This window comes from Quercus lobata, chromosome 2 (genome assembly GCF_001633185.2).
Source record: "Quercus lobata isolate SW786 chromosome 2, ValleyOak3.0 Primary Assembly, whole genome shotgun sequence".
Classification (NCBI taxonomy): domain Eukaryota; kingdom Viridiplantae; phylum Streptophyta; class Magnoliopsida; order Fagales; family Fagaceae; genus Quercus; species Quercus lobata.
This window is the reverse complement of record NC_044905.1, coordinates 7992886-8020731: the sequence shown is the minus strand read 5'-3', so window position 1 is coordinate 8020731 and position 27846 is coordinate 7992886. Positions and strand designations below refer to the sequence as shown.

The window sequence follows — 27846 nt, the reverse complement described above, 5'->3', positions numbered from 1 at the left end:
AATAAAAAATTTTAAAAAATAAAGTTGGCTGCCTGGCTGGGACGGTTTTGAAGGATGAAAATCTCTCACACCCAGAATTAAACCTGAAACCTAGAAAAAAAAAAATCCCACTGTATATTCGTCTGACCTACCTGTGAAAACCGTACCCAACCCTTTGGGTAGAGCCAGGTCTGGTTGTGTGAGTACTCAAGCAATGGCACCCTAGCAGACGACAATTGGAAAGACTCCATAGGAATGTTTTAAATTTTAATGGAGTGGACTGTAAATTTAACTCTGGGAAGGTAGAATAGGAATTAGTAGGATAATATATAATCAAATAATATGATAAAGTCGTCAAAATGAACAAATAAAACGTTCAATAAAAAAATATTTATTCTTTTTCCCCGATCCTTTTATTCTTATGACATGACACTCACATCTTAATTCGCATGTTGCACTGGTCCATGTTTCTGGCAGGCCTGAAATCTCTTTAGCATATTAAAAGAAATTAGACAAGAAGGTTGGCCATGCCTTCTGATCAACCAACGCATTTTATGCCCTGCTTGATGTGAGCCATAGCCTACTTCTATCAATCATGGACTTGAAACATAATTTTTTCGATTTCTTGCTCACTCACACACCTGAGGAGCAATCTATCCGTTTCCACACTAATACAATATCCCGTCAATCAAAGGGATTCTTGTAATACAAAATTGGATATTCCTAATACAAGATTACTAAGGGATTCTTGTAAGAAGGAGATATGTTGAACTAAGCCTATCTCTGAATGGAACTTAAGCTTCTTTATATAGACTGGGAGGAGCTTAGGATCCTCTAGAAAGAGCTCTGAAGATTCCTGAAATTCTAGGGGGGTAATTTGCTTTTTCCTTGGGTGGAAACCTTTTTCATCGAAAGTAGACAAGACCCTCAAAAGCGCAACGAAGTTGTGTCACTGTTCATTTTTATCTTTTTGTGTCGGTTGGTATTGTTTTTGTCTTCTTATGAATAGTGATCGAATTTGGAGCTGTTTGGAGCTATTCTGAGTACTGACTGGTGCTACTAGAATAATCTAGAGACTATCCAAATTATGGCCCTTGTAGGGATCTTGAGAATCCTGGAAGGAGTCAAATGGTTAGTGACTGGTAGATGCTTCAGAAGAGGCAGGAGAAGTCTTTTCTTCTTCTTCTAACTGAGAAGTCTGGAGGAGCAACTGGTCGGCAAGATCTTTTAATGAGATAGATTCTAGGCTAGACTGGGACCTTGTCTTCTAGGTAATGGCTCTGTGGACTGGAGGAGGGAAATCTTTATTTATCTGATCGATGACTGGATCAATTTTGAGGCTATCCTACCATTTTATTGAGAACTCTTTGTTTAATAGATTGTTGCTGATTGCATAGGACCACATGCTAATCCAATGGATTTTATACTTGATGGTCATATGCAAGATTGCTGGAAACTGGGAATTGTGATGGTTAACTTGGAATCTTGAGCTGAAATATCTGAGGGCATCTTGGAGAGGTTTTGGGAAGATCTAAGGAATTAATCCGAACATTTCCCACCACTTAAGGAACCAAGTCGGTATTTGGCTGTTGAAATTTTTGTCAAACATTAAGAACCATGAATGATCAAAGTTCTTATTCTGATAAAATAAAATCTTTTTAAAGGCGTCAATATAGTAATAGTAACTATATTGAATTCTTGTGCTTTCTATTATTTTGAGCAGGGAGGGGTGTTGGCCCCATTCTTTGCAATTGACAAACTTGGTGATGATGAGTTTGTGGTAGAGGACGACTAAGGTGTCCAATTTTGACTTAATGTCTTCTATTTGAGCAAACTTTTCCTGGGTGAGGATGCTCTTATAGAACTAATGGATTTTTCTGGACTTTTGGAAGAAAATGCCAATTTGATAGCAAAACTTCCACTGCTAGGGCTAATGGATCTTTTATATGGATCATGTGTGGTTTAATATAAAAGATGTGCTGGATGTAAGGTTTCTTAATGTAAGGAGACTTATTATTTCCATTGGATGGCTGGGATGATCTTTGGGATTGTAAGGGGCCAAAGGGATCATCTACTGTGTATACTAAGGCAGAACTAAAACTGGACTGGGTTAGGAGTGGCCTTTCATAGTTTGGTTTTGGGATTGTAGAAACCACATAGCGATTGACCAAGGAAACTAGGGAAACTAGGACTACCTGGCCATGGTTCTTTGCCTGACTAGTATTGCTGGGAGGTGATTGTTTAGGTAGTTTTGGGGGTTGGGGTTGCTATGCTGGCTTTTTCCCGGACATTTTGGTTTGATTCTGCAAGAATTCACAGGTAAGGAAATCAAGGATACTGTTTTGGGGAATTCTATATCAAAATCAAAAACTGAGAGAATGGCCTGCCATCATGCAAAAATTTGTTCTGATGCAATGTTTTGGACATCTTTTTCTAAAACATGTTTTTGCATATTTGTAATCAATTTTGATTAAAAACTTTTGATTTAATAAATCACTTTGAAACTTTGAAATGTATAGTAATATAGATAAAATATCTTTTTAATAGTACTATAATTTAGCTGAGTAGGAGTCCAAATTCCTGAATGGAAACAGGCTATTTATACACAATGCAAATTCCTTCACAATAAAGGATGTGCAGCTGAATTTACTCTCCTTTTTTTTGATAGGTAAATGTATTTTTAAGTATAAGTAGCTAAATTTACTCTCCTAAAAATCATATATGATTAAAAGAATTAGACTAAGCTCAACCCATACACTTAATATCACAACAAATTTTTTTTTTTCACAACAGTTAATTTGGTATATTTTTACTAATTATCATTTGGATCTACCACTAATATCATTTTTTTTCCTAGTTTCTTTAAAGCCTGTTTTTTTAAATAAAAACAATTATTATAATTATATTTTTATTTTTACCCCCTTTAAAGTGATTAAACCAAATACACATATCCAAAACCAACGCTAATAATTTTTTAAAACCAGCGTGCAGCATAATTGCATAAATTCACATCATCATACGAACGCCAATGAGGAAGGGCAATACATAATGTAACCAGATATCATATTTCCTGTATAACAATCAATCAGGAAGAACCTCTTATACTATGCTTATTTTGTAGTATTCATACTACAGAGACAATTTTCTTATGATCTTTCCTAACCATCACAGAAATTCATTCCAATATACAAGTGATTAAAACTCACAATTTAATAGGCTTATTTGAAAAAGGGATATATACAAGCAGTTTAATTTTCACCATGATCCTTCAGCTTAAGGTTGGTACGGTGGTATTAAACATATCTTCTTCTTTTTTTTGCTAAAATTGTGATAGATTGTGTATTACTCTGGTAGTCACCATCTTCTGCCGAACTTTAAGCAGGAAATGGGATTATTAAGTTATCATCGGCTACTCCCAACTGCGATTACTTTCTTTCCTTTTTCTGCTTGCTTGGATATCTTTTTTGATCCTCTAGTACTCTGGACAGCATAAAAACACAATACATTAACTTTGTTGAGATTTTCAGCACAAACCAAAGAAAAACACTTATTTCTAGTATTCTATTCACTTAAAATTAAACATTCAAATCTTTTGAAAACGTGTGAGAGAATTGCAAAATCTACTATCAATCTTTAAGTTCAACCACGGGCAAAATCACAAAAATGAAGACGTGGAAGATAATCTTAATTATAATTAACAAAAACAAAGGCTGTTATGTCATGGAGGAATATTTATCACTTGGTTGATCAGACATTAGAAATCTAGATACAAAATTTACACATCCACTAAGAGAATCAAGAGAGCAGTCCATTGTTCACAAAATTTAGAGGAACCCCTTATTAATTCAACATCATTTTACACTCCTCTTCTGCTTTCTACATGAACTCAATATGGGATGGGACTCCAGCAATTTAATAAACCAGGAAGGATCAATTCAGATCTAGAGGGTTCTCATCACCACTGAAGGCCAAGTGGGTCATGATTTAGGGGCTCTTGCTATAGCTAAACACAAGGGGAAGATCATTTTTACTAATGCTGACAAGATACTTTTATCGGGTAGGGGAGGTCAGGGATATATTTTAAGCATTCCATTAGTTATGTATCAACATTGAGGGTGCTGAATATCAAGCTCAAGCCTAACCGCCCAACTGGCAGTCAACTCTTACAGAGGGTTCATGTAAAATTTTCTAAGAAAATGGAACTCATTTTCCTTTTCTCAAATACAATTGGTGGTCCACAAGAAGTTCGAAATCTATTTCCCTTATAAAAAACTAAAAATGCATCAAATTGTTTTCTTATATGTACAAAATAAACCATTGTACTTCACAGAATAAATTAAACAAAGGGGTAAAAACTCTTTCACACAGTGTGTTTTGCACAAGGTTTATTAAACAAAGCAGTCCATTGTTTTCTTGTGTTTTGCACAAGTCAAATGATCCAAACAATGGAAATTTATATGGCCACTCTACCAAACTGTCTCTAACAAAGACAAAATAGACTAATGGAAAAGAAACACTTATATCACATATATAAAAACTTAATTAAACTAAACAGCTATGTCAGAATGCCATTTGGCATTTAAGAGCAAATTGCATTAGAAAAATGGTAAATTGGTAAAGGAATACAATATAATATTAGGATTCTGACTTTTAGAAACATAATGGGTTTGGTAATAAACCAGATAGTAAGGATTAGGCTTTTGATTTATCTTGGACACGCACTAACCCCAAATAAACCAAAACCACCACATAGGACAAGTCAAACAATACAGACATGACATCGCATATCCACTCAAACTTCTGGGCTCACCCTATTGATCCATTGTAGTATGTTCTAATCAAGAAAGTTTTATATATATAAATGATAGTTATATATATATATATATATATTGTTACAATCCTGATCCTGATTCTCATTTTAAAGGAGACCAATCAGTGTGAGTGTGTGACTAAACCAACAAGACTATTCCTAATCCACTTTTGACATTAACTTTTTTTTTTAATGGAAGATATAGAACTTTTGACATTAACTGAAAAGGCAGAAGACAAATTCAACAATTAAGTAATCTAAATTAGTGCTTTTTTGACAAAATTCAATCACCAGAGCAGACATTGCGATAATCAGAATCTCAATTCAACAAAAGTACACAATCGAACATATATATAGAAACTTTAATTTTTATACTTTCTTAGAAATAAAAAATAAAAAAGTTGACGAAAATAGACCCAGCCTCCTACTTAAATTTCTACTCTGTGTCTATGTGAAAGGTGAACACTGAACAATACTAAGAGAACTGTAGAAGCAAAACCCAGTTCCAAATTAACAGTAAAAAAGTGAAATTTTGTGCAAAAAAACAAGCTAGCCAGCTCACAAGGTGATCTTAATTCTGAAATCAATAGCAAAAAAAAAAAAAAAAAAACAGATCAAGAAGAAACCTCAAAGCGACCAGGAGGTGGGTCGAGATTGATGGAGCTTAGGGACATCTTAGCGATCTCCGAAACGGCAGCGTCTCGAACACCCCGAACATCACTGGTTAAATGCTCGTACGCAGCTTCAAAAGCCTCTTGCCAAAACTTAGGCAATCTTATACTCTTGCTTTGCGTGTACACATCCCACATGTGCCGCACCACTTTCTTTCTCTCCTCCACTTCCTATAAATATACACAAAACAAACCAAATCAGCAACACAAAATTCTTATCATGCAAATTGTAACAACCCAAAGAAACCGCTAGTCACGTATGCGCTATAATCCAAAAAGACCTGACTAAACAAAGCAGACATGATTAGCGTTTTTCGTTTAAAAAAAAAAATAACACAAGAGTGACAGAGACAATGGTTAAGTACAAGAATATCAAGATCGTCGTGAGTGAGAGAGTGGTGGTGGTCGGAGAAGCGAGCGAGATTAGCAGCGGACCATTTGAGATTGACAGAACCGGTGAACATGGACCAGAAAGCGAGAAGAAGAATTGCAGCTAAGGCCCAGAACTTGTACCGGGTTTTACCGAATAGACCGGCATGATCTGACGAGTTCTCTTTCTTCAACGTTGTTGTTGTTGTTCTCGAAGGAGATGGTATTGTTGTCGGTATAACCTCGTCCTTCATTTGTGTTTAATTTTTTTTTTTTTTTTGAAGCTAATGAGTATTTTTAGTACAGTTATGCTGCTGCAGAAGCAGAACTGGTTCTGAGAGTGTGCTTTAAAGTAAGAGAGAGAGAGAGAGAGAGAGTTATTTGGGTGGATGGGTCATGGGTGTGTTATTAATGGGAGTGACGAATAATAATGTATAATGGAATGGTAGGTGGCGTGTCAAAGGCATTAACTGGTAATAGTTGAAGGTTTGAGAAACTACCGACATGGTAGGGTCAGGGAGGTACAGGTATATGAGGATCCAGCTTGACGAGAGAGCAGTATACTGTATACCTCCATGTGTGAATGGATGACTTGGTATGTACGGCCGTGCCCGCGTTCTAGTGTCGGTCACACCTCTTTCAAAGGGCCAAGATGACCCGCACCACTATTTAATAAAATATGTAGACTCTCTTAAAATATATTATATGGATGTACAACTTCTTTTTTTTTTTTTTTTTTTTTTTAACTCGAGTTTGTAACTTGAGTTTTTTTTTTTTTTTTTTAATAAATTTGTCGTACTATTTTTTATAGAACTCGAGTTATATAAAAAATTAGTAACTATTTTTCATAGAATTGGAGTTTGTGAAACTTGAATTACATGGTAGATTTGAATTTTACAAACTTAAGTTTAAAAAAAGTGATAAATTTCTAATTATTTTATAAACAGTAGTAGATTTCTACATATGGTATTTGGCAATTTTGACCTATTTTAAAGGTTAAAGTATGCTAGTAACGATATTTAAACACTATTTATATATACATATAGACTTATAGTTCACATTTATTACCGTTTAAGGCACAATTTCAAATGAGAGTGTACAAAATGTGTAATAATAAGTGTGAAATAAGATTTTTCAAAAGCATTTTATGAGATCGTCTTGACATTGTCATGTCGTTGCTTTTTGAAAAGAAAATTCTTTATAAAAGGTGTATAAAAGGGGAGCATCATAGCCCCTAATCCACTTAAACTCGACTTATGTTTAGTCTGGGATCAACTAAGTAATAGTGGGGTGTAATATTACTCGAACTCACAAAATTGACAGGTTATAAGAGCTTTTTACCACTAAGTCATGCTCTCGAGTGGTAAACAAGGAGTATCTTATTTTTTGTTAATAAAAAAAAAATATGATTTTATATCATTTAATAACTTTATCAAACACATTTTTAACCTAAACATATTGTATATAAATAATATGCAAAAAGATAGAATCTTATATCCACGGAAACTCGAAAGGTGATAGCTGGGTTGCCACTAGTCCACTGCCTCAACCCAATTATTAAGCCCTATATCTCTTCGATCAAGTTTAATTAGAATATAATATATTACAGTGTATGAATATCGGCTAAATGTTTTTTTTTCCCTACTAGTTCTTTGATTTATTGTACTTCATTTATATTTCCCATTTGAAATTGCGTGGGTCAACTCAGTTGATGAGAAATCGGAGTCCGTACTGCAAAAGAATGTTAAAAGAATTTGTTGAATGATTAAATTTGAATTTTAAGTGTGTAGTATATCTTGCCCTCTCATGTATATTTTATTAATGCGATTAATACTATTCATCTGAGACCATGTAATTACATTATTTTCTTTTGCACTCTATGCTTTCAAAATAATCAAAGAATAATAAGTATTTTATTATAAAATATTGAAATTTTAATATATTTTTTAAAATTTTGAAATTATACACAAACACAAATTCGTGAATTAGATAGTTAAAAACAACCTATATTCATGTTAAGAATTGGTATAACATCCCAAAGAGTTATGTCATCTATAACTGTTTTTTTGGAGAAAGATATCATGTATAACTTGATATATCTATTAGTTAGCATCTGTTTGGATAGTGCTGAAAAGCACTTGCGTCTGCGTTTCACGTTTTCTTCTTCTTTTTTTCTTTTTTTTTTTTTGAGAAGAGCGTTTCACGTTTTCAGATGTGAGATTATACTTTTCTAGTGGGTCTCGTGCACTGTTCATGGGACTCGCAAGTACTTTATTCAGAATTTTTTTTTAATTGGGATCTATAGTACTATTCATACATTTAAAAATTATTTTGCTACAATATTTTTAGTTTTTAGCAAAATAAACAATATCCAAATAGATCTTAGAGTAATTTGGAATAGTATTGTTTAAAGACAAGTTTTTTTTTAACATTTTACCATTTGTTTTAATTAATTGGAAAATTAGGGAATAGCAACGAATTTGACACAGTTCTAAAAGTTTTTTTTTTGGGCAAAAAAAAAATGCTTATATTAAATAAAATGACTAAGTTAGCATAAAGTACAAAAATAAGTGGTGGTGAAATATTCTCTATTCACACAACAAAATCAAAGATATGTAAAATATACCATCCTTATTACATTTTCTCTTTATAGGAGAGTAATGTAATTAAAAAAGTATGTTAAATTCAAAAATGCACGAATTTCTCATTCAACAATACAAGATACGTTTTGGAAAATTCCTGCGTATGAGGAAGGAAACAACCTCACGGCTTCTCCGATTGATACTATTTGGAGCTTCCTGTCGTACATACCTTTTAAGTATGCAATATAGTAAAAATAAAAATACGACATAAAACCAAAAACGTAAAATCACAACAAAGTCGTGAGCAACTCACACCACATCCTTTGAAGTCTCTTGCCCTCCCAAATCTCAATCAAACCCAATCTTAGCTGGGAAAGCGACATTTGGGCCATTAAAAAGCAACGAAATTGAGCGTCAATCAGTAACCACTGCCAATTTACAAGGGCCAATGCAATGCCATCGTGAAAAAGACAAAAACCCTTTTCATTGCCCTCGTTATCATGTCTGTTTCACAAGCTAACAGGAAAAGATTCGGAAATAAAGATCATTGTTTGCAGGGACCAAATTGACAAATTGCCACCAGATTATCCCCCCAAAACACACACACACACACAGACATATATATATATATATATATATATATACACACACACCAAAACCACCCCAAGTTTGGGCTAATATTTGATGCTACACAAACGACATTTGAACATCAAAGATTGGGAAGGAAAAAAGTGAAGTAGGGGAATTTCGGCAAGAAAGTGTTGGAAAGTTTTGGAAATTAGTGACCTTTTTTTTGTTGGAAAGTTGTGTTGTTTAAATAATTTTTTTATGTACATATATTTTCACAACACTTAAACAACGTTACTAAAATAAAATTACCAAACGGGCCTTAGATATTTTTAAAAAGTTTTGAAAATACCTAAAACTAGGCTAGACATTCCCTTTTCTGAAACCAACACTTTTGATGTTATTTGACGCACAATAATTTTTATATGTCGATTATGAATCTACACCCCCTGAGATCTATAAACTTTTTGTAAACTCGTTGAATTTTACCCCCAAAAAAAAAAAAAAAAAAAAAAAACTAAATGAGAGGGAATTAAGTTATAATTCTTCCCATAGACACAGATTTACCCATAGGTTATTTAGGCAATCACCTGTAGTCTTTTGAGGGCAGAAAAATCATATAATTTTGGTCTTGTACGACATCATACTTTTAAAAAGTGAAATAAATCTTTATATTCTCTTTTGTCCTCTCTCTAGAAGTCTTCGGTTTAGTATCAAACTTACCTTTCTTTTCTTCTCCTTTTACCCATAATTTGATTTTAGTATTAATTTAGTTAATGGTGAATCCTTGAATGTTAAGGTTATTAGATGATTCTACCGATAAATGATACTACAACAATATCATAAATCAGGTTCTATTGTTGTTTTATTTTAGTCATGATATAATTTTATATTATCGTTGGTGTTTCTTTTATTTATATATAATTTTTAATTATAAATGCAGAAAAAAAGAATCTAGATATGATAACTTGAATAAAAAAAAAAAAGTTGAATCTTAAAAGAGATCTATAGATAAATTTGACTAATAGTAGTAAACAATAACAAAAAAAACAAAAAAAAAGGTGAAAATATTTATGGTTTATATTTATTTTTTAGAAGAGAGTACACCAATGGATGAACTCAATTATATATAAAAAAAAAATTTATTATTTTCATTTTTTTTAGTTAATTAAAATTATTAACATTTTCCAATCTATAACGTTCGTTCTAATAACTCTTTATTATCAGACTAAGACACTAATCAATTTTTGTTATAGACAGGAATTGAACCTCAAAACTCTTATTCAACCATCAAAGACTTTACCAATTGAACTAACTGAAACTCACTTACCAGTTGAGAATGCATGTATTGCTCACCAACGTTATCCCATGTAGTTACTTTTAAAAAGTGTTTCTAAGATGACTATTTCACAAGAAAAACTAAGTTTATTAGTCATATTATCAATTGAACTAACTGAAACTCACTTACCAGTTGAGAATGCATGTATTGCTCACAAAAGTTTACCAACGTTATCCCATGTAGTTACTTTTAAAGAGTGTTTCTAAGATGACTATTTCACAAGAAAAACTAAGTTTATTAGTCATATTATCAATTAAACAAAAGATTTATTACAAAATTTTTATTATTAATTCTGCATATCAAAAAGTAATAAGACAAAATTTAACTTCAAAATTGATTGTAACGTTAAGCTATAAAATTGATTGTTGCCAACCTTACTTAATATCTTTTTATTGGAGGTAAATTTTGATAAATCTATTATTGGATTATATTTTCTTTCTTATATCCCCATGTTTACAAATTCCTAAAAAATTAAAAATTAATAGTAATATCATCAATAAATTGTTTAAATTGTAAGTTTTTATAATTTAAAATTATGTATAAAATATAAGCTTATAGATCATATAATAAATAACATTCAATTAAAACAAAATTTGACATATGCATTAAGAGCATAAAAAACATGTCAACGGTTAGATTTTTAAAATATATAGTAATTTTTATTTTATAAAGGTCGTAGTCTTAGGTAACAACTAATTTTGTAACTAAACTTTGTCCAAAACAATAAATAGATTTCAATTTTAAAAATAATATATAACCTTTAATTATTTTATATATTAAACAATCTTTCTTAAAATTTATTATCTCAAACCTCAAATTATATCAAGTTGGCATGTATGGCATTTATATCATAATCAATACTCCCAAAGAATTGAGAACCATGCAATGCCCAAGCCAATTATAAAAAAAATTGAAGTGAATCTATGGCCATTTGGATTCCCACCAAACATCTACTTTGTGTGAGTTACGAAATTTGGCAAAATTAACTTTAAAACTGTGTCTTACAACACTATTCCCACCAAACAGTATTTTCAATTTTCAACAATAAACGGTATCCAAACATATCATTTGTAGAAATGTGAATTCCATTTTAGCAGAGTAGGTATCCAAGTTCCACTGGCTTAATAAAATTCTATTGTTTTTTAATGACAATTACACCCCCAAATTTAATCCCCATTCCTAATTAAAAAAATCACCTATTTTTTAGATTAATTATAACTAAAAGTCTTAAGATGGACACATGTCAGTTGTGTCCAGTACTGTGCTACTGTCCCTAAAAGGAAAGCTTGATATATAGAGAAAACAAATAATTTTAATATGATGTACTGACAAGCAAAATTTATTCATATAAAAGATTTTTTTTGGGTTCTAGGTGTCATTTTAAAATGTTTTGAAAAGGTGTGGTCGCTCTGAAAAGGCATTCACAAGTGTTCAGCAATCAGCATATTAGCGTATGAGGAGGCAGGCTATTCTTTCTGAATAGAAGAGTGGTCACGGCACAAGATGGTATTGAGGGAGAAGAAAGACTGGTGAATTTTACACTAGGAAGTCATTTGTTGAGGACTGTCGGTACAAGGCCTACAGTTTTCAATGATGTTTAGAATTCTATAAGAGTGAAGCTCACTGATCTCAAATAACCCCTGGACTGGATTAAGTAGTATGAAGAAAGAATGGAAATGCACTCCTTAATTAAGCTCACAGTCTTCCCAACAAGAATGGCATCAAATGCTTTTTGTTGTACATATAGGTACATAGAATGGAAAAAGATGCATATAGAAAAGTTAATGGAGAAGATCGGGAAAGGAAAAAAAAAAACACAAATTAAAAAATAGAAAAACGAATACACAGCACCTGAGTTTTTTTTTTTTAGAGGGAACCATAGACAACTGATACATACAATAATATTGTGCAATTATGATTAGTAACAACATTTAAAACTAATTAATGCTTTTCTTGTGTGCAATTCAAACAAGAGATCGCTTAGATCATTCGCCACAAAGTCCCAGCATGCTAGAAGTAGCAAAAAAATGCACAGTATTTGGCTAGAAAGGACCAACACTCCAACAATTTGGAGGAGGTCTTCTTCATGTTTCTGTTTTTTTATAATGAGTTTGTAGTGTGGTTTTTTTATTTACAAAGATAAAAATCAATATTTTGGGAAAAGATAGGATGAAAAATATTGATTTTTGTTGAGAGAATATTATCGAAAAAGAATAGTGATAGAGTATTGAGTCTAATGTTAGCTATATATGAATAGTAGATTAGCTAAACCAACAAAAGGAACTAAATTTGGCTAAAAATATTGTCGATGTGAAAGCTCTTAGAACAAAAAAAATTAAACTAGCAAGGGGGCATCATGGCCTCCAAAATTGGAAAATAGAACTCCTCATCTATCCTCAAAGTGAATAGTGATCTTGAAATTATGAATGAACTGGTTCACATTAAGTTACCTCAGAAAACAATATACATGCAAAATAAGCATTAAAAAAACTCCGAACTGAATCACAATGTGAAAAACAAACTAAAGTGGCATCAGAAAATAAGCGGAGTTGTTGTCAACACAGATCATCAGTGTGTAGGATAAGATCAAATTCATCACTTGCCACAAGTCAATTAAAAAAAATGTGTTAACTAAGATGTTCAAAAGAACAAGAATGCAAATATGTCAAGTAAAATCTTAAATGTAACTAATTAAGCAACTTCATCATATAATTTAGAGATGTCCAATTCTGCTCAGCAAGATTGCATATAAAGATCATAGACAAGTCTCATATGTCCAGACATAATTAAGCAACTTCATCATAGCAGTATGTATAGGTTTCATATGACAACAATACAAAAGTGACACAAAGAAAATTAACACAACCATAAATAATCAAGGAGCACCTCAGATATTCCAAAAGTGGAAATTGCAGACAATCAACATGGCATCAGTTCAGACCGCCCGTCTGCTTTTTCACATCATTGGTTATATGTTCAAACTTTAAAAAAAGCAACAAAAAAAAAAAAAAAAAAAAAAAAAAAAAAAACTAATCCTAATAAAAGACAAACAAGGATGGCATCAGATAATAAGCGAAGTTGTTAGTCCACATTTAGTTCAGTGTTAAGCATAAGGAGTTTTTTTCATCACTTGCCATCCAAGCAGATTTGGGCGTTTAAAAAATCAAAATCAACAAAATACTACTAAATCAATAAACAGAAAAACAAAAAAAGGCATCAGAGACTTAAGATTTTGACAGCACAGTTTATAATCAGAATATCAATAAGCGGTTTAGTCAAATATATTCATCACCTGCCATTTCAATTCACATATTCTACACATATATAAAAAAATAAAAAAAATAAATAATGAATGAGAGTATCGGAAGGACCATTTGACACCAAGGCAATGGACAAAAGAGTCTGCCATGGGCTGGTAAAGCCAACCTTTTCACTCTCTGCACCTGTTATATCTCCTCCAGCATTCAGATTTTGCCTTATGAAGAGAGGGTAAACAGATGCAAAAATCATTCATTGGAAAAAATAAAATAAGAAATTGTTAGGACTCACTCAAATGATCGATTCGATTCGAGGAAAAGCCATGGATTTTGAAGAAGCAAAGAGAGAATTCGATATGTAATTGAAGAAAGTTGAGACTTGAGAGAGAAAGAGGTGGGGAGAGAGGTGTGGATACGAGGGTTTTAAATAGGTGGCTTCTTAACAAGAATTAGGGTTTTGCAACGAACGCTATTGATGTACCTTGATTAAACGATGCGTTTGATATGATGTTGTTAAAATTACTTCGGGCCTGATGTGATCCACAATCTCTATTCATGTGTGCATTGAGTGGGGCACCATTTCTTTTTAGAATGTTTGATATATGCGTCAAGGCACGATGTGTCGTACCCAGTTGGGCCTAGCCCGCCTGCGCCTGTCTATTTTGGAGTCGAGTGACTATAAATCATTATATCCTCAACAAATTAGTTAAAATATGTTTGATAACTGTTCTTTTCCTCTTATTTTTTGTTTTTAAAAATAATTTCCTATTTTTAAAACTAAAAAATTTGTTTGTCAACTCAAAATGAATAGAAAACGAAAACTGTTCTAAAAACTCAATTTGTAAAGAAAACTGAAAACATGCAAATGACTGTTTTCAGTTTTCAAAAGTTAAAGAAAATACGCATTTGATTTAATGAATTTTTCTCATTTAATAAGTTAGCATTATAATTCAAATCTTAATAATAACATAATTTAGTATTTTTTATTTTTTTCTTCAAAAAAATTATTTTTTTAATTTTAACTAACCAAACATGTTTTTTATTTCAAAAATACAAGAAGATTGTTTTTTTCTTTATATTCCCAAAAACAAGTTTTTAAAAATAGAAAATAAAAACTGTTACCAAACATAACCTTAATGTCTGTCACGTATGCGACTCAACAAGTATTTGTGATAGATCCATATTAAGGTTCAATCCTACAATAGAAAAATCTATTTGGTGAGAGAAAATTTTGCATTATTATTGTATATATAAAGCTTAGAAAGAGGGAAAGGAAAACTAGTGGCGGCTCTAGAAATTTTTTTCAGGGTGGTCATTAAAAAAATTTAATAAAAATAAAACTTGAATATATTAACATCACAAAATAAAAACAACACAAATGCATAAAGTTTTAAAATTTCATTCCACAAGTTTTTATAATTTGAAATCGTTATGTGATATGATAGTTTCACTATCAATGTTATCTGCTACATCTTTTTCAATGTATACAACCAAACAATTATTATGCTATTGATTTCCCATTAAAATACAAAAATATTGCCTAAACAAGTAATAGTATAAACAAAATGCATTATCTTTTTGAAAAAATGTATCACATAAATCCAACAAATTCAGCTAAAAACTAAAACAAGGACTAACAGACTAGTTATTTAAAAAGTGTGCATTTTTTTATATAAAAAATAGCAATTTTAAAATATGCCATTTGAAAACACAATTTTAAAAAATCACAATTAAACATTTGATTTTGGTTTTTAGGCTAATTTGTTTGTTTGAGTAATTTTTGAGAAGTGCTACGTCCACAAAATTTCTACAACACTTTCACAACAAAACCTAGGTAGTAAATTTTTACTGATTCTAACTTTAACTTTCTAATGAAATTAATTTTCTGTTCAGTAGTAACAATCTGCTACTTAGAATTTATTATGAAAATGTTGTGAACATAGCATTTCTCGCAATTTTTTGGTTCAACATTCAACGGACCAAAATTTTGGAAAGGTTGAATTTTATTTTTAATTGACTCAATTGCTATTAAGGGTGTTCAAGTTTTTTTTAGGGTGGTCAAGTTTTTTTTTTAGAGTGGTCAAGTCTTTTTTAGGGTGGTCAAAAGACCCATATTAATTTAAAACTCAAAAATGTTTAAGGTATATTAAAAAAAAAAAAATTCAGGATGGTCATGTGACCACCCTGATTAACCATTGTCACCACCCATGAGGAAAACTAACTTCTAACCAACTATTGCCCACCGTTGTCTAATCCAATTATAAGTCTCATAGTTGGACCTTCATTTATGTGTGCTTCAAAATTAGGTATTACATGCATCAGATACATGTATCCACCTTATCAGATGCATGTATGTATCCACCTTATCATATGGGGATGCATGTCCACCCCCATGTCATAGGGTGGATAAATTTATTTGATGCATGATAAATTTTCTCCAAAACTAGGCTTGTAAAATGTATTCTTATAAAATTCAATGCAATAGATGGGTTGTTTTGGAGGGAGACTCAGAGATCATAATCAAAACCTTAAACAACAACGACCTATAACTTGCACATTTTGACCATATTGCTGAAAATGTAAAGTTTCTTGCCTCTTTTTTCTACTTGTACTAAATTCTCTCGTGTACGCTAGCAAGGGAATGTTGTAGAACATTCCTAGCAATGCGAGCTATTTTGTTTACAAATAGTATGGATGGAAGAAATACCACCAAACGTTGAAATTGTACTCCAAGTTGACTTGATTAACTTTTCTTAATGAAAGTTTAGCATCTTTTCCCTCCAAAAATAAATAAATTCAAAGGCCATTCCATGGGTGTTGTCCCCCCATATCATAGGTAGTCAGGGACAAAGCTAGAACTTTGAATTAGGGGGGGCGGTTTTACTATTGGTTGTATGCGGTAATTTCAACCTCTAATTTTGATACTTCTTAGTTGCTAAGATTTTTTTTTTTTTTTAGTGTGGGCAGGAACAAAATTATTTTTCTTTAGAATTTTTTAAAGGGCTAGGTTATTTATTTTGGATAAAATTAGTTAATTGAGTTTAGTTTTGTTTTTAGTTTTGGTAATTTTTGTTGTTGAGTTTTTTTTTTTTTTTTTTTTTTTTGCTTGTATATTTTGTTTTAGATTTTAGATCTATAAATTTTTTTATAGTCACTAAAATGAGGAACATGCTAAAATTACAAGTTTTTTTTTATAAATTAATGATGTGATAAATGATTACTGATAAATAAATAAAAAATGATGTGAGTGGTGTGCTTATATCCCTCCTAGTCCAAGAGTGGTTCCATCCCTGTAGGTAGCCTACAGAAGAACGAGGTGTACCACTGTTGACTGTACTATCAATACTTCGGAATTTAGATCTTATTACAAGTAATGTTGGATAAGGTGACAATATGGTAGACCACTTGTTTGCTAGACATGAACAATACTTGAAAATGTCTTCTAAGTTGTAACCCCTGAATTTGGCTATAAGATACCTCGGCCATCATTGAAAGGCAAACACAGATGGATGTAAACACAGTTTAAGTAATTAAAAAAAAAATCATATTTCACTATCAAAATAAATAAATAAACAAAATATGGTCAGTAAAATTTCAAAAGAAGTAGTGAAATGATGTCAAAATAATGCTTGGCCAAAGTTAATTTGTTCAAGATTAGTCGGCAATCAAGTAATGGATACTTTCCCCCAAAATATTATATGTCCGAAAGCTTAATCTGTTAAATATTGTTATAATAAGAGATAGATTAGATTATTTGTGGTATACGATTTGGCATTTAATAGAAAGTTTTTCAAAGAAAGAAGAATATTTAATTGGTAAAGGTAAATAAATTTCAAGTTCTATACTTCTATCTGGTTTCATATTTATCAAGTCTCCTAAAGCTTGATCCTCAATTCCTCACTAACTGGAGTTACAAAACCAAAACAATTCAAAAGTGAAAAAAAAAAACCGACAAAAGACAAAAAATTTCCAATTCACCTATATGTACATGCAATTTTGTACGTCAAGCTTTTTTTCTTGTACTTATATTCTCGTTAAGTTGTTATAGCAAAACAAATCAAACTCCTTGTTCTCCATCTTGTTCTCTCTTAAGGTCAGAAGGAGGCAAAAAGCAATCCATGGACAAACCACAAATATTAAAATCAACCTCTTCGATTCTCCAGGACTCCTCAATCTTCCGCCTGTGATGAAACGCCTCTCCATACCTATACAACGTGGTATTAGTTCTACCACCATGAGCTATATTAATCCCATCAATGTATCTATAATCTTGGATCATCGATTCCATGCTTGTTTCCCAAAACACACTATCATTTCCTTTAATGGACTTCATTCTTACTAGCTTTGTGTCCTCGAATTGGACAAGGAGTCCTGTACGTTGGCTGAAATAGCCCCAAACTGTGTGGTGGACAATTTCAGTGTTGGGTGTACATTGTGCTTTGAGGAGAAGTGGAGCAGTCTCGAGCTTGAGTATGAAACAGTCTTCATCATTTATGGTTTTCTCTCCAATGCACACTGCATCTAGGAACAAGTTAGCTGTACACCTGGGGTCCAATCCCTGATGAGACCACAAAGTGAAAATAATTCATGTTAAATGCAAAGGAGCACATTTTGAGGTATGTCCAACAGGATCATGTACAATATTTGATGGTGCTTGAAAATGTTGTATAAGTTATTGATATGAATGACATTAATATCTCCAAATCTAAACCCTTAAAATATTTTACATATTAAATTCATATAAATTTCTATTCCAAACTCAACCATTTATCTTACTGTGATTCATGTCAAACAGGTTGAGTCAAGTTGACGTAAAATTGAACAAAAATATTGTTTGCATTAGTATACATTTGTACACTAGATTAATCATCTAAAACTAAACTCTTTCTAAAGCCTTAAAAATTTAGAACTAAACCCTTCCCAAACCGCTTTAAAAAACTATTAAGTCTTACTATCAGAAGAGCCATTAAATTCCATTGCCATCCCTAGTTACTCAACAATATGAGATGCATATATGACTATATATAAAAACATAGATACATTAGGTATATTTCATTAGAAAGATGATCCATGAAGGCCAATTCTAGTTTGAAAGCAATAATATATATACCTGGAAGAACCTGCGCAGAGGCCTTGGAGGACCTTTATTAGCATGAGAAGGTTGAGAAGAAGACTGATTCCAAGCTACCTTGCCATCACTACCTGCACTGACCTTGAAACCAGAAACAACCAATTCCAAATACCACAAATCCGGGTTCTTTTGCCATAAAACGAATCCACCAACCTCACAATTGCCTTTGGTATGCAAACTAACATCACCTTGGTGCATTTCCGACCCAACCATCTTCACTTGTCCCACTGCATACATGCTTTTCACTGAATTTAATGCTGCTTGTCCCCCAGTAGCGGCTACATACTGTTGTACTATATATTTCGCTGTAGAAGCTTCCTGTTCGTATAACAGAAATTTTTTTTGTTAGCTAGCTATCAATGAAGGTAGTGATCAGTGTGTTTCAAAAATAAAATCATTCGTCACTGCACACTATTAACGTGATGCTTACTTTACAAATACAAGTTCTTGTGAAATGGTAGGCAAATGTCAAGGTTCAAAGAAGGAACTTCACATTCTTATACTTAAGTTAGGCTAAAGTAATATTTCTATCTCAAATAAGAAAAAAAAATCCTTTCCACCCTATTATTTTTTCAATAGAAAAATGCATAGAAACCTATTGAAAGGCATTCGAAAAAGCATTATTAAGGGTAAAGAATCCTTTTAAGAAACTAATGTGGTGGGATGGAGGGTTTATTTAAATAAATAAATCAGTAAATTGGAAGGGTTCTAGTGGTGCTTTTAGCAGCATATTTTCTTAAAACGGGAGAAAAAAGTGACTTATTTGCATAAAGTAAACTAAATTTACTTAAATCTCTTTTGTCTCGTCTTTAAGCTGATAAACTTACAGCAAATAAGCTAGCTAAACACACTAGGCATTCATGGATTGATGGTGAGTGAATTTCACAACATTCAAACAAGTGGCAATAAACAAAAAAGAGTAACATTTTTGTATAGGTTACCAATAGCAAGAATAACAATGTATCATGGTCCTTTACCCTCATATTAACACATATAAAGACTTCAATAAAATACTTCAATGGGCCAGGAGAGCCATATATGCCATCCTCTTTTGAAAACCCCCACCCCTATATACGGCCAAAATTTCATTTAGAAATTTCAGAGGTCACTCATATTTTGGCCTCCTAGAAAGAAAAAAAATGGTCTTGGCCATTGGTTCCATCATTTAGACCAATATAAAATAGGATTATAGATTCAAGACTCATCCAATAGTATAATGTTAACGACCAAAAGGTGGTAATTGTGTGGCATAGCATAATGTGTACCATCAAAAGGTGGGAAAGAAAAACTTATCAGACCCTCCATACTTGTAAATTTGATTACATATCATTGAGAACATATGAAAAATGGTATAACTCCATGATACAACAATGTATGTTTTATTCTGAAACAATGAAAAAAAGTTTATATGTATGCTTACAATCGAACAATCTTTGATGGGGCGGGTTAACGGTTGGTCTGGTTGGACTTGAAAAGGGATGAGAGGAGTACCAACAAGCTTTAGCAATGCCATAAATTCATTGTTTGATGCAGCCGCAAGATGTGTTGATTTATCTACACCTTGAGCTCTCATCAAAGCACGCAAATTTTGCCAACGCAGCGCGCCATTGCTGCCCATGTTGGTGAACATTTCCTCAGGTATAGGAACCTCCAGCACGGTATCAAGCCCATCTTCCTTATCATAATTTGGACACAGTTTCCTCATGGAAATAAACATGACTTATAAGTTGTATGTGAATTATGAAGAATGTTATGAAAGGCACCGAGAAAGAAAGAAAAAAAATTAAGGAGAAAGAGGAAAGGTAATCCTAATTACAAAATGGTAATTACCTTCCTCTTTCTCACCATAAACTTGATGTTGGGATTGAATGGAGCAGGTGATTTTGTATGTATATGCAAATGAGAACTGGTAATGAGAAGGAGGGGAGGGAGAGTTTTGTATTGCCTAGGGTGCTCCTTGCCCGTAGGTCTCGTATGGGCACGGTTTTTTCGAACAGGCACAGTTTCCTCTGTTTAAGGAACCTTCACCATTTTTTTTTTTTTGGTGAGAATCAAACTAACGGCTAAAAACACACATGATTAACAATGAATAAGTTAATATGTTATTTGACTTACTTTCTACATCTGTATGTAACCAATTACATGCCTAACACCATGTATTATATTGATTACAAGAGTCCAAACATACAATCTTTCACATTTACTAGGTGGCAAGTTGTTAATAATAGACAATAAAATAGTATAAGTGGTAAACAAAATCAATAACAACTTAACACCTCAGTATTTTGTGACCAAAAAAACAGTTTTGTATGTAGTATTAGTTGATTGATTAATGAGTATTTGTGGAAACTGAGTTATGTTTGGTTTCATTTCATATTAATAAACATACAATCTTTTCACATCTACTAGGTGGGATGTTGTTAATAATAAACAATAAAATAGTATAAATGGTAAACGAAATCAATAACAACTTGACATGTCAATATTTTGTGACAAAAAAATAAATTATTTCTGTAGCATTAGCACTAGCATTAGTTGATTAATTAAAAGAGTATTTGTGGAAACCGGGTTATGTTTGGTTTCATTTCATATATTAGTGAGTCAGTCACTCAGTGACCAAATTAAATGATGGTGTCAGTTTCTACTTATAGGAATATAGATATGAACATATAAAAACTAGAGTAATTAGATACAATTTTTCAATTTTATAAAAATCAAAATCAAATCGTAAAAAAGAAGCACATATCATCTAGCCAGCCGACTTTTCCTAATCACATCAAGGTTTTCAGACTCGAACCGTTCATTGAACCATAAAAGGGAGAGGTTCAAGATTTTTGAGGTCGAATGGAGGTCGAACCGTGATAACGTCATAATTAATTTAATAATTAATTAAAGCCTAAATATAGATATTAAATTTATAAAACTAGCAAAATTGACAATATATCTATATATGTGAGGGAAATTTAATGATTTTCAAGCATATATTTAATAATTAAATAAGAAAGTTAATAAAATAAAATAATAACCATGAAAATATTAAAATTTATGATTAATTTTTGAAGTAAAGTTGAATATCTTTGAAAGATTTTAATTATAATTTTTTTTTATTCCTTATAAGAGATGGATAATTTAATTAAGTAGAATAAAATTGTGTTAAGTTGTTTTTAAAATAAAAAAATAAAAATTGCTAAGGGGTTGGACCGCACAGTTCTCACCGGTTCGTGCGGTCCAACCTAGGTTTTAGGGGTTCATGGAATTAACAAAAAATCCGATTCTTTATGCTTAAAAAACCGATTTTTATCCCGGTTCTCAGTTTTCATGGTTCGACCTCCCGGTCCGGTTTGATTTGGGTCTGAAAACCTTGAATCACATCATAGCGCTATCTTTGACTAAAGAACTAACAAGAGCATGACTTCTTCTAATTTTAATTTGTTAGTGTGGAGGCATAACACAGTGAGATAAAAAACAAAGCCATGGAAAATTATGAGAACAATGAAGCCATGACTAAAAATGTTAGCAGGAAGAGAGAGAGAAAGAGATAACCTGACGAGGAAGAGAGAGTAGCTGATGTGCTTGGATCTTTTTAAGGATTTTAATTTTTATAGATGAAAGAATAACTATTAAAGAATGGTTATTTCTAAGGAATAGTATTTCCTCATTATAAAAGCACAACAAATTACTACTAAATGATTATCTATAATGATATATATAAAGAGAGATGTTTCTTACACATACCTTGTTAAATATACCATACACACTAATTAATTTTTGAAGTTATAATTTTAATTCAAAAACTGAAATGTGTACTTTATGAGTTTGTGTATAATAGGGCAATGTGTAATAAACACGACTCATATATATATATATATATATATATATAAGTCAAAGACATTTATCTTTTAGATATTATCATAAAATTTTGCCACCTAAACTTTTGTGACCTCAAAATTTTTTTTTTTTTTTTAATATAAGATAGAATTTCTACTCTACCCTAATCTAAGTGTATATGTGTGTGAAGCTCCTTTCTGGAGAATTGAATCTCGGCCCTTGCCCCCACACCCCACAAGCATTTATACTTGTAAAGTGACCACCGCACCAAGGGTGCGCGGTGGTGTATCCTCACAATTTTAAATATCAATATTCTAATATATATTTTAATTGGAGTTATATTCTATTCCCTGTATAAACCCGCCAATTAAATGATAGAGTAGATAATTTATTATAAAAATACAACCATAATAAATATCTATTGATAATTATCATAATTATTTATTTAATAATTCTATAGAATTACACAATCATAATGAATACATATTAATAAATATCATAATTATCAAATTTTATATTTAATATTGAATAGTGCTATGTTCAAAATATTTTCACAACAATTCATATGTGAAAAGCTGTCATTGGTTCTAATATGGGTCTGTAGGGATAAGGGCCCAAAGTTATGTGTTGGGCCTTCGGCCTTGGCCGAGGACGTTGGTTGGTCCCAAAACGAATAAACAGTAGTAAAGGTGTCAAGCTCAGAATCCCATTAGTAGGTTGCAAGTGGAAAGGTAAGGGAAGGTGGTCTAAGGAGGAGCATCTCCTCGGATATACAAAGCACAGATCAAATGTATATCCCATCATTTAAGGTGACCCTCCAGGGAATTCCACCGATGGGACGAGCGTTATGAACATACAGGAGGGATGAAAGCTTAGAAATATCTAAGAAAAAGCTGTTGCCACCGTATTGAATATCCTGCATCTAACTTTCTGGTCGTATTTATGTGGAGAAGACTCCTAAACAGTGCTGCCTTGACTACCCCAACTCACAGAGAGTTAGAGGGGGTGTTCGATGGGACAAGCACTCAAGTAGTGCCTTGGATGGTCAAAAACCGGAGGGCCAAATCATAGAAAGAGAGATATATAATGTAAGAGACCCCTGAGAACAAGGGGATCGAGAAATTAAGAGAAAAACACTGTAGCCATCAAGAACTGAATTTGTAATCACACTTGAAAGAAGTATATAAGAACAAATCTATTTGGACTGTGCCGATGACGATTTTCTTTAGTTTGAATCAATTTATCTTCCTTTTCTTGTCTCATAAACTTGTTACATTTGTCATCCAACTCATTAAAGCCCAGTTTTCTAACTCACTCTCTACAAATTCATTATATTGGACTTTTTGGGCCTAAGTCCATCCATCCTCCTAGGCTTGGGATCTAAATTTGGTCCTCACAGGGTCAATTACTAAAATATTGTTGGTAAGTTGTTACTAATTCTAATATAAGTCAATCACTAAAATATTGTGGTAAGCAATTACTGGTTCTAATATAGGTCAACAACTTATCACCAAAATTTGTTGTGAAAATATTGTGGATTTAGCACATCTCTTTAATATTTCATATAAAAACACAAATTGAAATAAATGGAAATGTCTATTAATAACTATCATAATGATAAAGTTAATTTCATAATATATATATATATATATATATACACACATACAAAATAAAATGATAGAGAGAAGAAATCATTTTGTTTTGTTGATAAAATCGTATTTTATTGAAATTTTTTTACTAATTCTTATGTATTAATTATTTTATTATGGGGTCTATTACAATGTACTAAACATGCTACACCCAAAATCTGTAGGACTATGAAAGAATCTGAAGCATACAAACAATTTTTTATTACAAGGAAAGTGGAAACCTCAAGCACATTTGCTGTTCTGTTTGAAGCATAGTATAAAAGTTTTACTTGGTTTAGTTATTCCAATTTTATACTATTTTCCTGATGCCAGGGAAATCTTGCATATAATACGAATATTTATTTTCTCCTTTTCCATTAAAGGTTTATTTAATCTGTGAACAATACAAGATGAGATAATCTTCTTCAATATGACCTTTAAAAAAATTAGAACAAAAAAAACCTTATCATCTGTTTAATGGCTACCTCCAAAAGAAATGTCAATTTTTTGTGTAAATTAGCTTCATTTCTAGCATTATTAATATATAGAAAAAGAGAGTTGAAGTATTCATTAAAAGAGAAAAAATTCTGGAGTTGAAATCTTAGTAACTCCAGCTTTCTATGTGGTGGTAATCTTGTAAATTAATTAGGTCAAATTGTCAAAAGACTCAAAACGCGTGTGCATAGTCACAAAATCTTCTCGTCTGTATTGTTGTGAATGTTTCATATGTCCACGTAGGAATGAAATTAGACGTACAAGAATTCGTCCTCTCATGCATCTCAGGGAGCTCGAGAGAAAACCAAAGGCTTATATTTTGTACAATTAACATAGTGTGAAACTAATATATATTGGGGGGCCCCAAGATTTTTGTGGATTGAATAATCGTATGGAATCTGTTAAAGTAGAGGCTGTAAACAACTTGTTTCCTTTAACCTGGAAAGCTGGAACAGATTTAAAATCATATAAAATGCTGTTGATATTCTTTTTTGTTTACAATAAGGAGTTTGAATATTATTTTGTCACTTTTATATAAAAATGTATCTTTTTTTTTTAATTGAAAGCTGAATAATATTTGCTTGAAGTAGTAGTAGAAACAACGTAATCGGCAGTATTGTATAAATCCCTTTGCAACAGGTTAAAATTGTGCATAAGTTTGGGATGTATGCGTCAAAAAAAAGATGATCATCAATGTTGTTTTGTACGATGGATCCGTGGTAGAGAATAAGACACATTTCTTAAAAAAAAAAAAATTGATGTTAGATGGTCTTATTATAATTATTAAGGACTCGTTCAAACATTATTGGTTTCCCTTCTCCTCCTTGAAAATTTTCTACATTTTCAAGATATAAAATGTTTATATAATTTATACTGTCAATCTTATTATAAAAAGATTTACAAACTGATATAGTAATCTATATATATATATATATATATATATGTATGTATGTATATGTATATTGTCAAAACTGAAAGAAAATTCAATTAAATTCTAAATTTGAATCTAATTTTGCACCACATGTCTTATCTAATTTTTAAATTTGTGTGTCAAGTGAATTATTAAGTGCAAAAATAAAAGAGTCTAAATTCGATTAGATTCTAAATTGAAATTTAATTGAAGTTCAATTTTGAGCATGTGCCCCCATCTAATTTTTAAATGTTTATGGCAAGTGAATTATTGGGTGCAAAAATAGAAGAGTTTAGATCTAATTAAATTCTAAATCATGTATATATAATGAGAAATCATTACATATTTTATAAATTCATGGTTAAAAAATGTGTAAGTTGTAATTCTTATGATTGTTTTTAAATGTACTCGTGCATATACACGAGGTTATATGCTAGTAAAATATAATTGGAGCTACATCAACAATATAACAACTAACAAGTAATGATAATGTCTAATTGTCTATCACCCGGTGTAAGCAAATTTTCAATTATTTTTACAATTAACTATAGTTACATAAACAGTCATTTTCACTTCACAACAACAACCCAAAAAAAAAAAAAAAAAATTCAAAACCAATCAACCTTGTACAAGTTCAACAAACCACACCCCATCATAAACAAAGTTTCTCTCTAAACTAGTTTGGAAAGAAACTTCTAAAACTTCTCATATATCTTTTTTGTAAGTGTGAATTTAGAAAATCTAACTGCTGAATTTTATGTTCCTTATATTCTTAACATGCATATCAAATTTCATTCAAATCGGATATTATTTAATCTTCTTAAAATTTTGCAAGTATGAAGGATATAAGAAGACACACTCAATGTAAAGATATATGAGGAGTTTGTAAGGTTTCTTTTTAAACTAATTTGGAGAGAAACTCAACAAAAATTTCACTTCAGAGTTCATTTTTAAGTAACCCTAACGCCTAATAACTACTACACAAACTTTTTCGAACATTTGCTGAAAATTAAAAACTTATTACTAAAAATACTGTAGTAAAATAATTTTCAAATATATAAACAATGCTGTAGAACCCAAATTTACCTAAAAATCTGTATTTTGCTAAGTTTGGTAGTACAATACCCATAAGGCCCACTAAAAAAACACAAAACGCATTGATTGAACAAAATGCCCAATCCACGCTACATTCACAAAAGGAATTCAACATTCCTTTCAGGTTATAGAGTATAAACCATGCACGTATATAATAGAGAAAACATTGGGTCAGGCTGTGGCGTAAAACACTGGTTTTACGCCATCCAATAGCCCTTCGCCACGTCACCCATCACTTAAATCCTAAAGAGAAACAAAATGATTTCCAAAAAAAAAGTTCTCGCCGTTTTCCTCTACTTCACCACACCGTGTCCTTTGCCGTAAGGACGAAACACTCTAAAGTATGTTTGGTTGCCAAGAAACCGAAAAAACAAAAACGAAAAAGAAAAAGAAAACCCCATCTCTTTCTAGTTTTACTCAAGAGGATGGGGTAAAACCCAACAACAGTAACAACAACAACAACAATAATGCCAAAAAAACACAACAATTCAACACAATAGACTTAAAATTCTTCACTTATTTCCCACCCACGTCTTCAATTTTATTTTCCTCATGTTTTCTCAGCAACCAAACAAGGAAAAAAAAAAAAATAAAAGGAGATAGTCAAATCAATAAAGACCCACAATTTTTTTCAGTACCCAAAAGAGAAAAGAAAGAGAAAAACTCAAAAAGGGTAGGAAAGAAAGGCTAAAAAACCAATGAAGCAGTTGAGTTTGATGTTAGCTTGGGCGCGTTCAGTGAAGAGCTTAGCGCTTTCAGGGTTTTGCTCGATGGCCTGGGAGTAGAGCTCGGCTGCGAGCTTGAAGTGGTCGTCGATGTAGGCTTCCTTGGCCTTAATTTCCAAATCGGACGCCATGGATGGCTTGCACACAAAGAGAGCGAGAGAGAGATAGGAAGATATAGAGGAAAGGAAGAGTCTAGAGAAAGAGGAAAGCGAAGAGAGGGGTTGTGAGACTTGTGGGAACGTATATAGGACAAGAGGCGGTGAAGCAAAGGAAAACAGCGTGATATTTTTTTTTTTTTTGAAATCGTTCTGTTTTTAAGTGATAGGTGACGTGGCGAAAGGCTATTGGATGGCGTAAAACCAGTGTTTTACGCCACAGCCTGACCTAATGTTTTCTCATAATTAATAACATATCCTTAGTTAGACTTTCTATCTAAGGGCATGGTTACTATTTTCAATGC

At 31.9% G+C, this 27846-nt stretch overlaps 2 protein-coding genes and 2 non-coding genes across 4 annotated transcripts; all 4 read right to left on the bottom strand.

Moving 5' to 3' along the window:
* Positions 1–3008: 3008 nt before the first annotated feature.
* Positions 3009–6279, bottom strand: LOC115974308. The gene is made up of 3 exons (XM_031094600.1): positions 5826–6279; positions 5416–5631; positions 3009–3459 (listed from the first exon to the last, which is right to left on the bottom strand). Exons 1-3 carry the CDS (start codon positions 6081–6083, stop codon positions 3382–3384), a joined length of 552 nt encoding a protein of 183 aa, XP_030950460.1. The 5' UTR covers positions 6084–6279; the 3' UTR covers positions 3009–3381.
* Positions 6280–12842: 6563 nt separating this feature from the next.
* Positions 12843–12924, bottom strand: LOC115978438. Its single transcript, XR_004088723.1, has one exon. It is a non-coding gene; the product is annotated as a small nucleolar RNA R16 (small nucleolar RNA).
* A 447-nt stretch (positions 12925–13371) lies between these two features.
* LOC115978439 lies at positions 13372–13455 on the bottom strand. The gene has a single exon (XR_004088724.1). It is a non-coding gene; the product is annotated as a small nucleolar RNA R16 (small nucleolar RNA).
* Positions 13456–17405: 3950 nt separating this feature from the next.
* Positions 17406–20653, bottom strand: LOC115978231. The gene is made up of 3 exons (XM_031100248.1): positions 20126–20653; positions 18685–19023; positions 17406–18132 (listed from the first exon to the last, which is right to left on the bottom strand). Exons 1-3 carry the CDS (start codon positions 20420–20422, stop codon positions 17632–17634), a joined length of 1137 nt encoding a protein of 378 aa, XP_030956108.1. The 5' UTR covers positions 20423–20653; the 3' UTR covers positions 17406–17631.
* Between the last annotated feature and the right edge of the window lie 7193 nt (positions 20654–27846).

What these genes read in the sequence shown, in the direction of transcription:
- LOC115974308 (XM_031094600.1), bottom strand. Translation starts at nt 6,083, where the DNA reads ATGAAGGACGAGGTTATACCGACAACAATACCATCTCCTTCGAGAACA. An exon ending in ACGACGATCTTGATATTCTT is followed by an intron (nt 5,632 to 5,825) that starts GTACTTAACCAT and finishes GTATATTTATAG; the next exon opens with GAAGTGGAGGAGAGAAAGAA. An exon ending in CACCTCCTGGTCGCTTTGAG is followed by an intron (nt 3,460 to 5,415) that starts GTTTCTTCTTGA and finishes TATGCTGTCCAG; the next exon opens with AGTACTAGAGGATCAAAAAA.
- LOC115978231 (XM_031100248.1), bottom strand. Translation starts at nt 20,422, where the DNA reads ATGTTTATTTCCATGAGGAAACTGTGTCCAAATTATGATAAGGAAGAT. An exon ending in CCATCAAAGATTGTTCGATT is followed by an intron (nt 19,024 to 20,125) that starts GTAAGCATACAT and finishes TTATACGAACAG; the next exon opens with GAAGCTTCTACAGCGAAATA. An exon ending in CTCTGCGCAGGTTCTTCCAG is followed by an intron (nt 18,133 to 18,684) that starts GTATATATATTA and finishes TGGTCTCATCAG; the next exon opens with GGATTGGACCCCAGGTGTAC.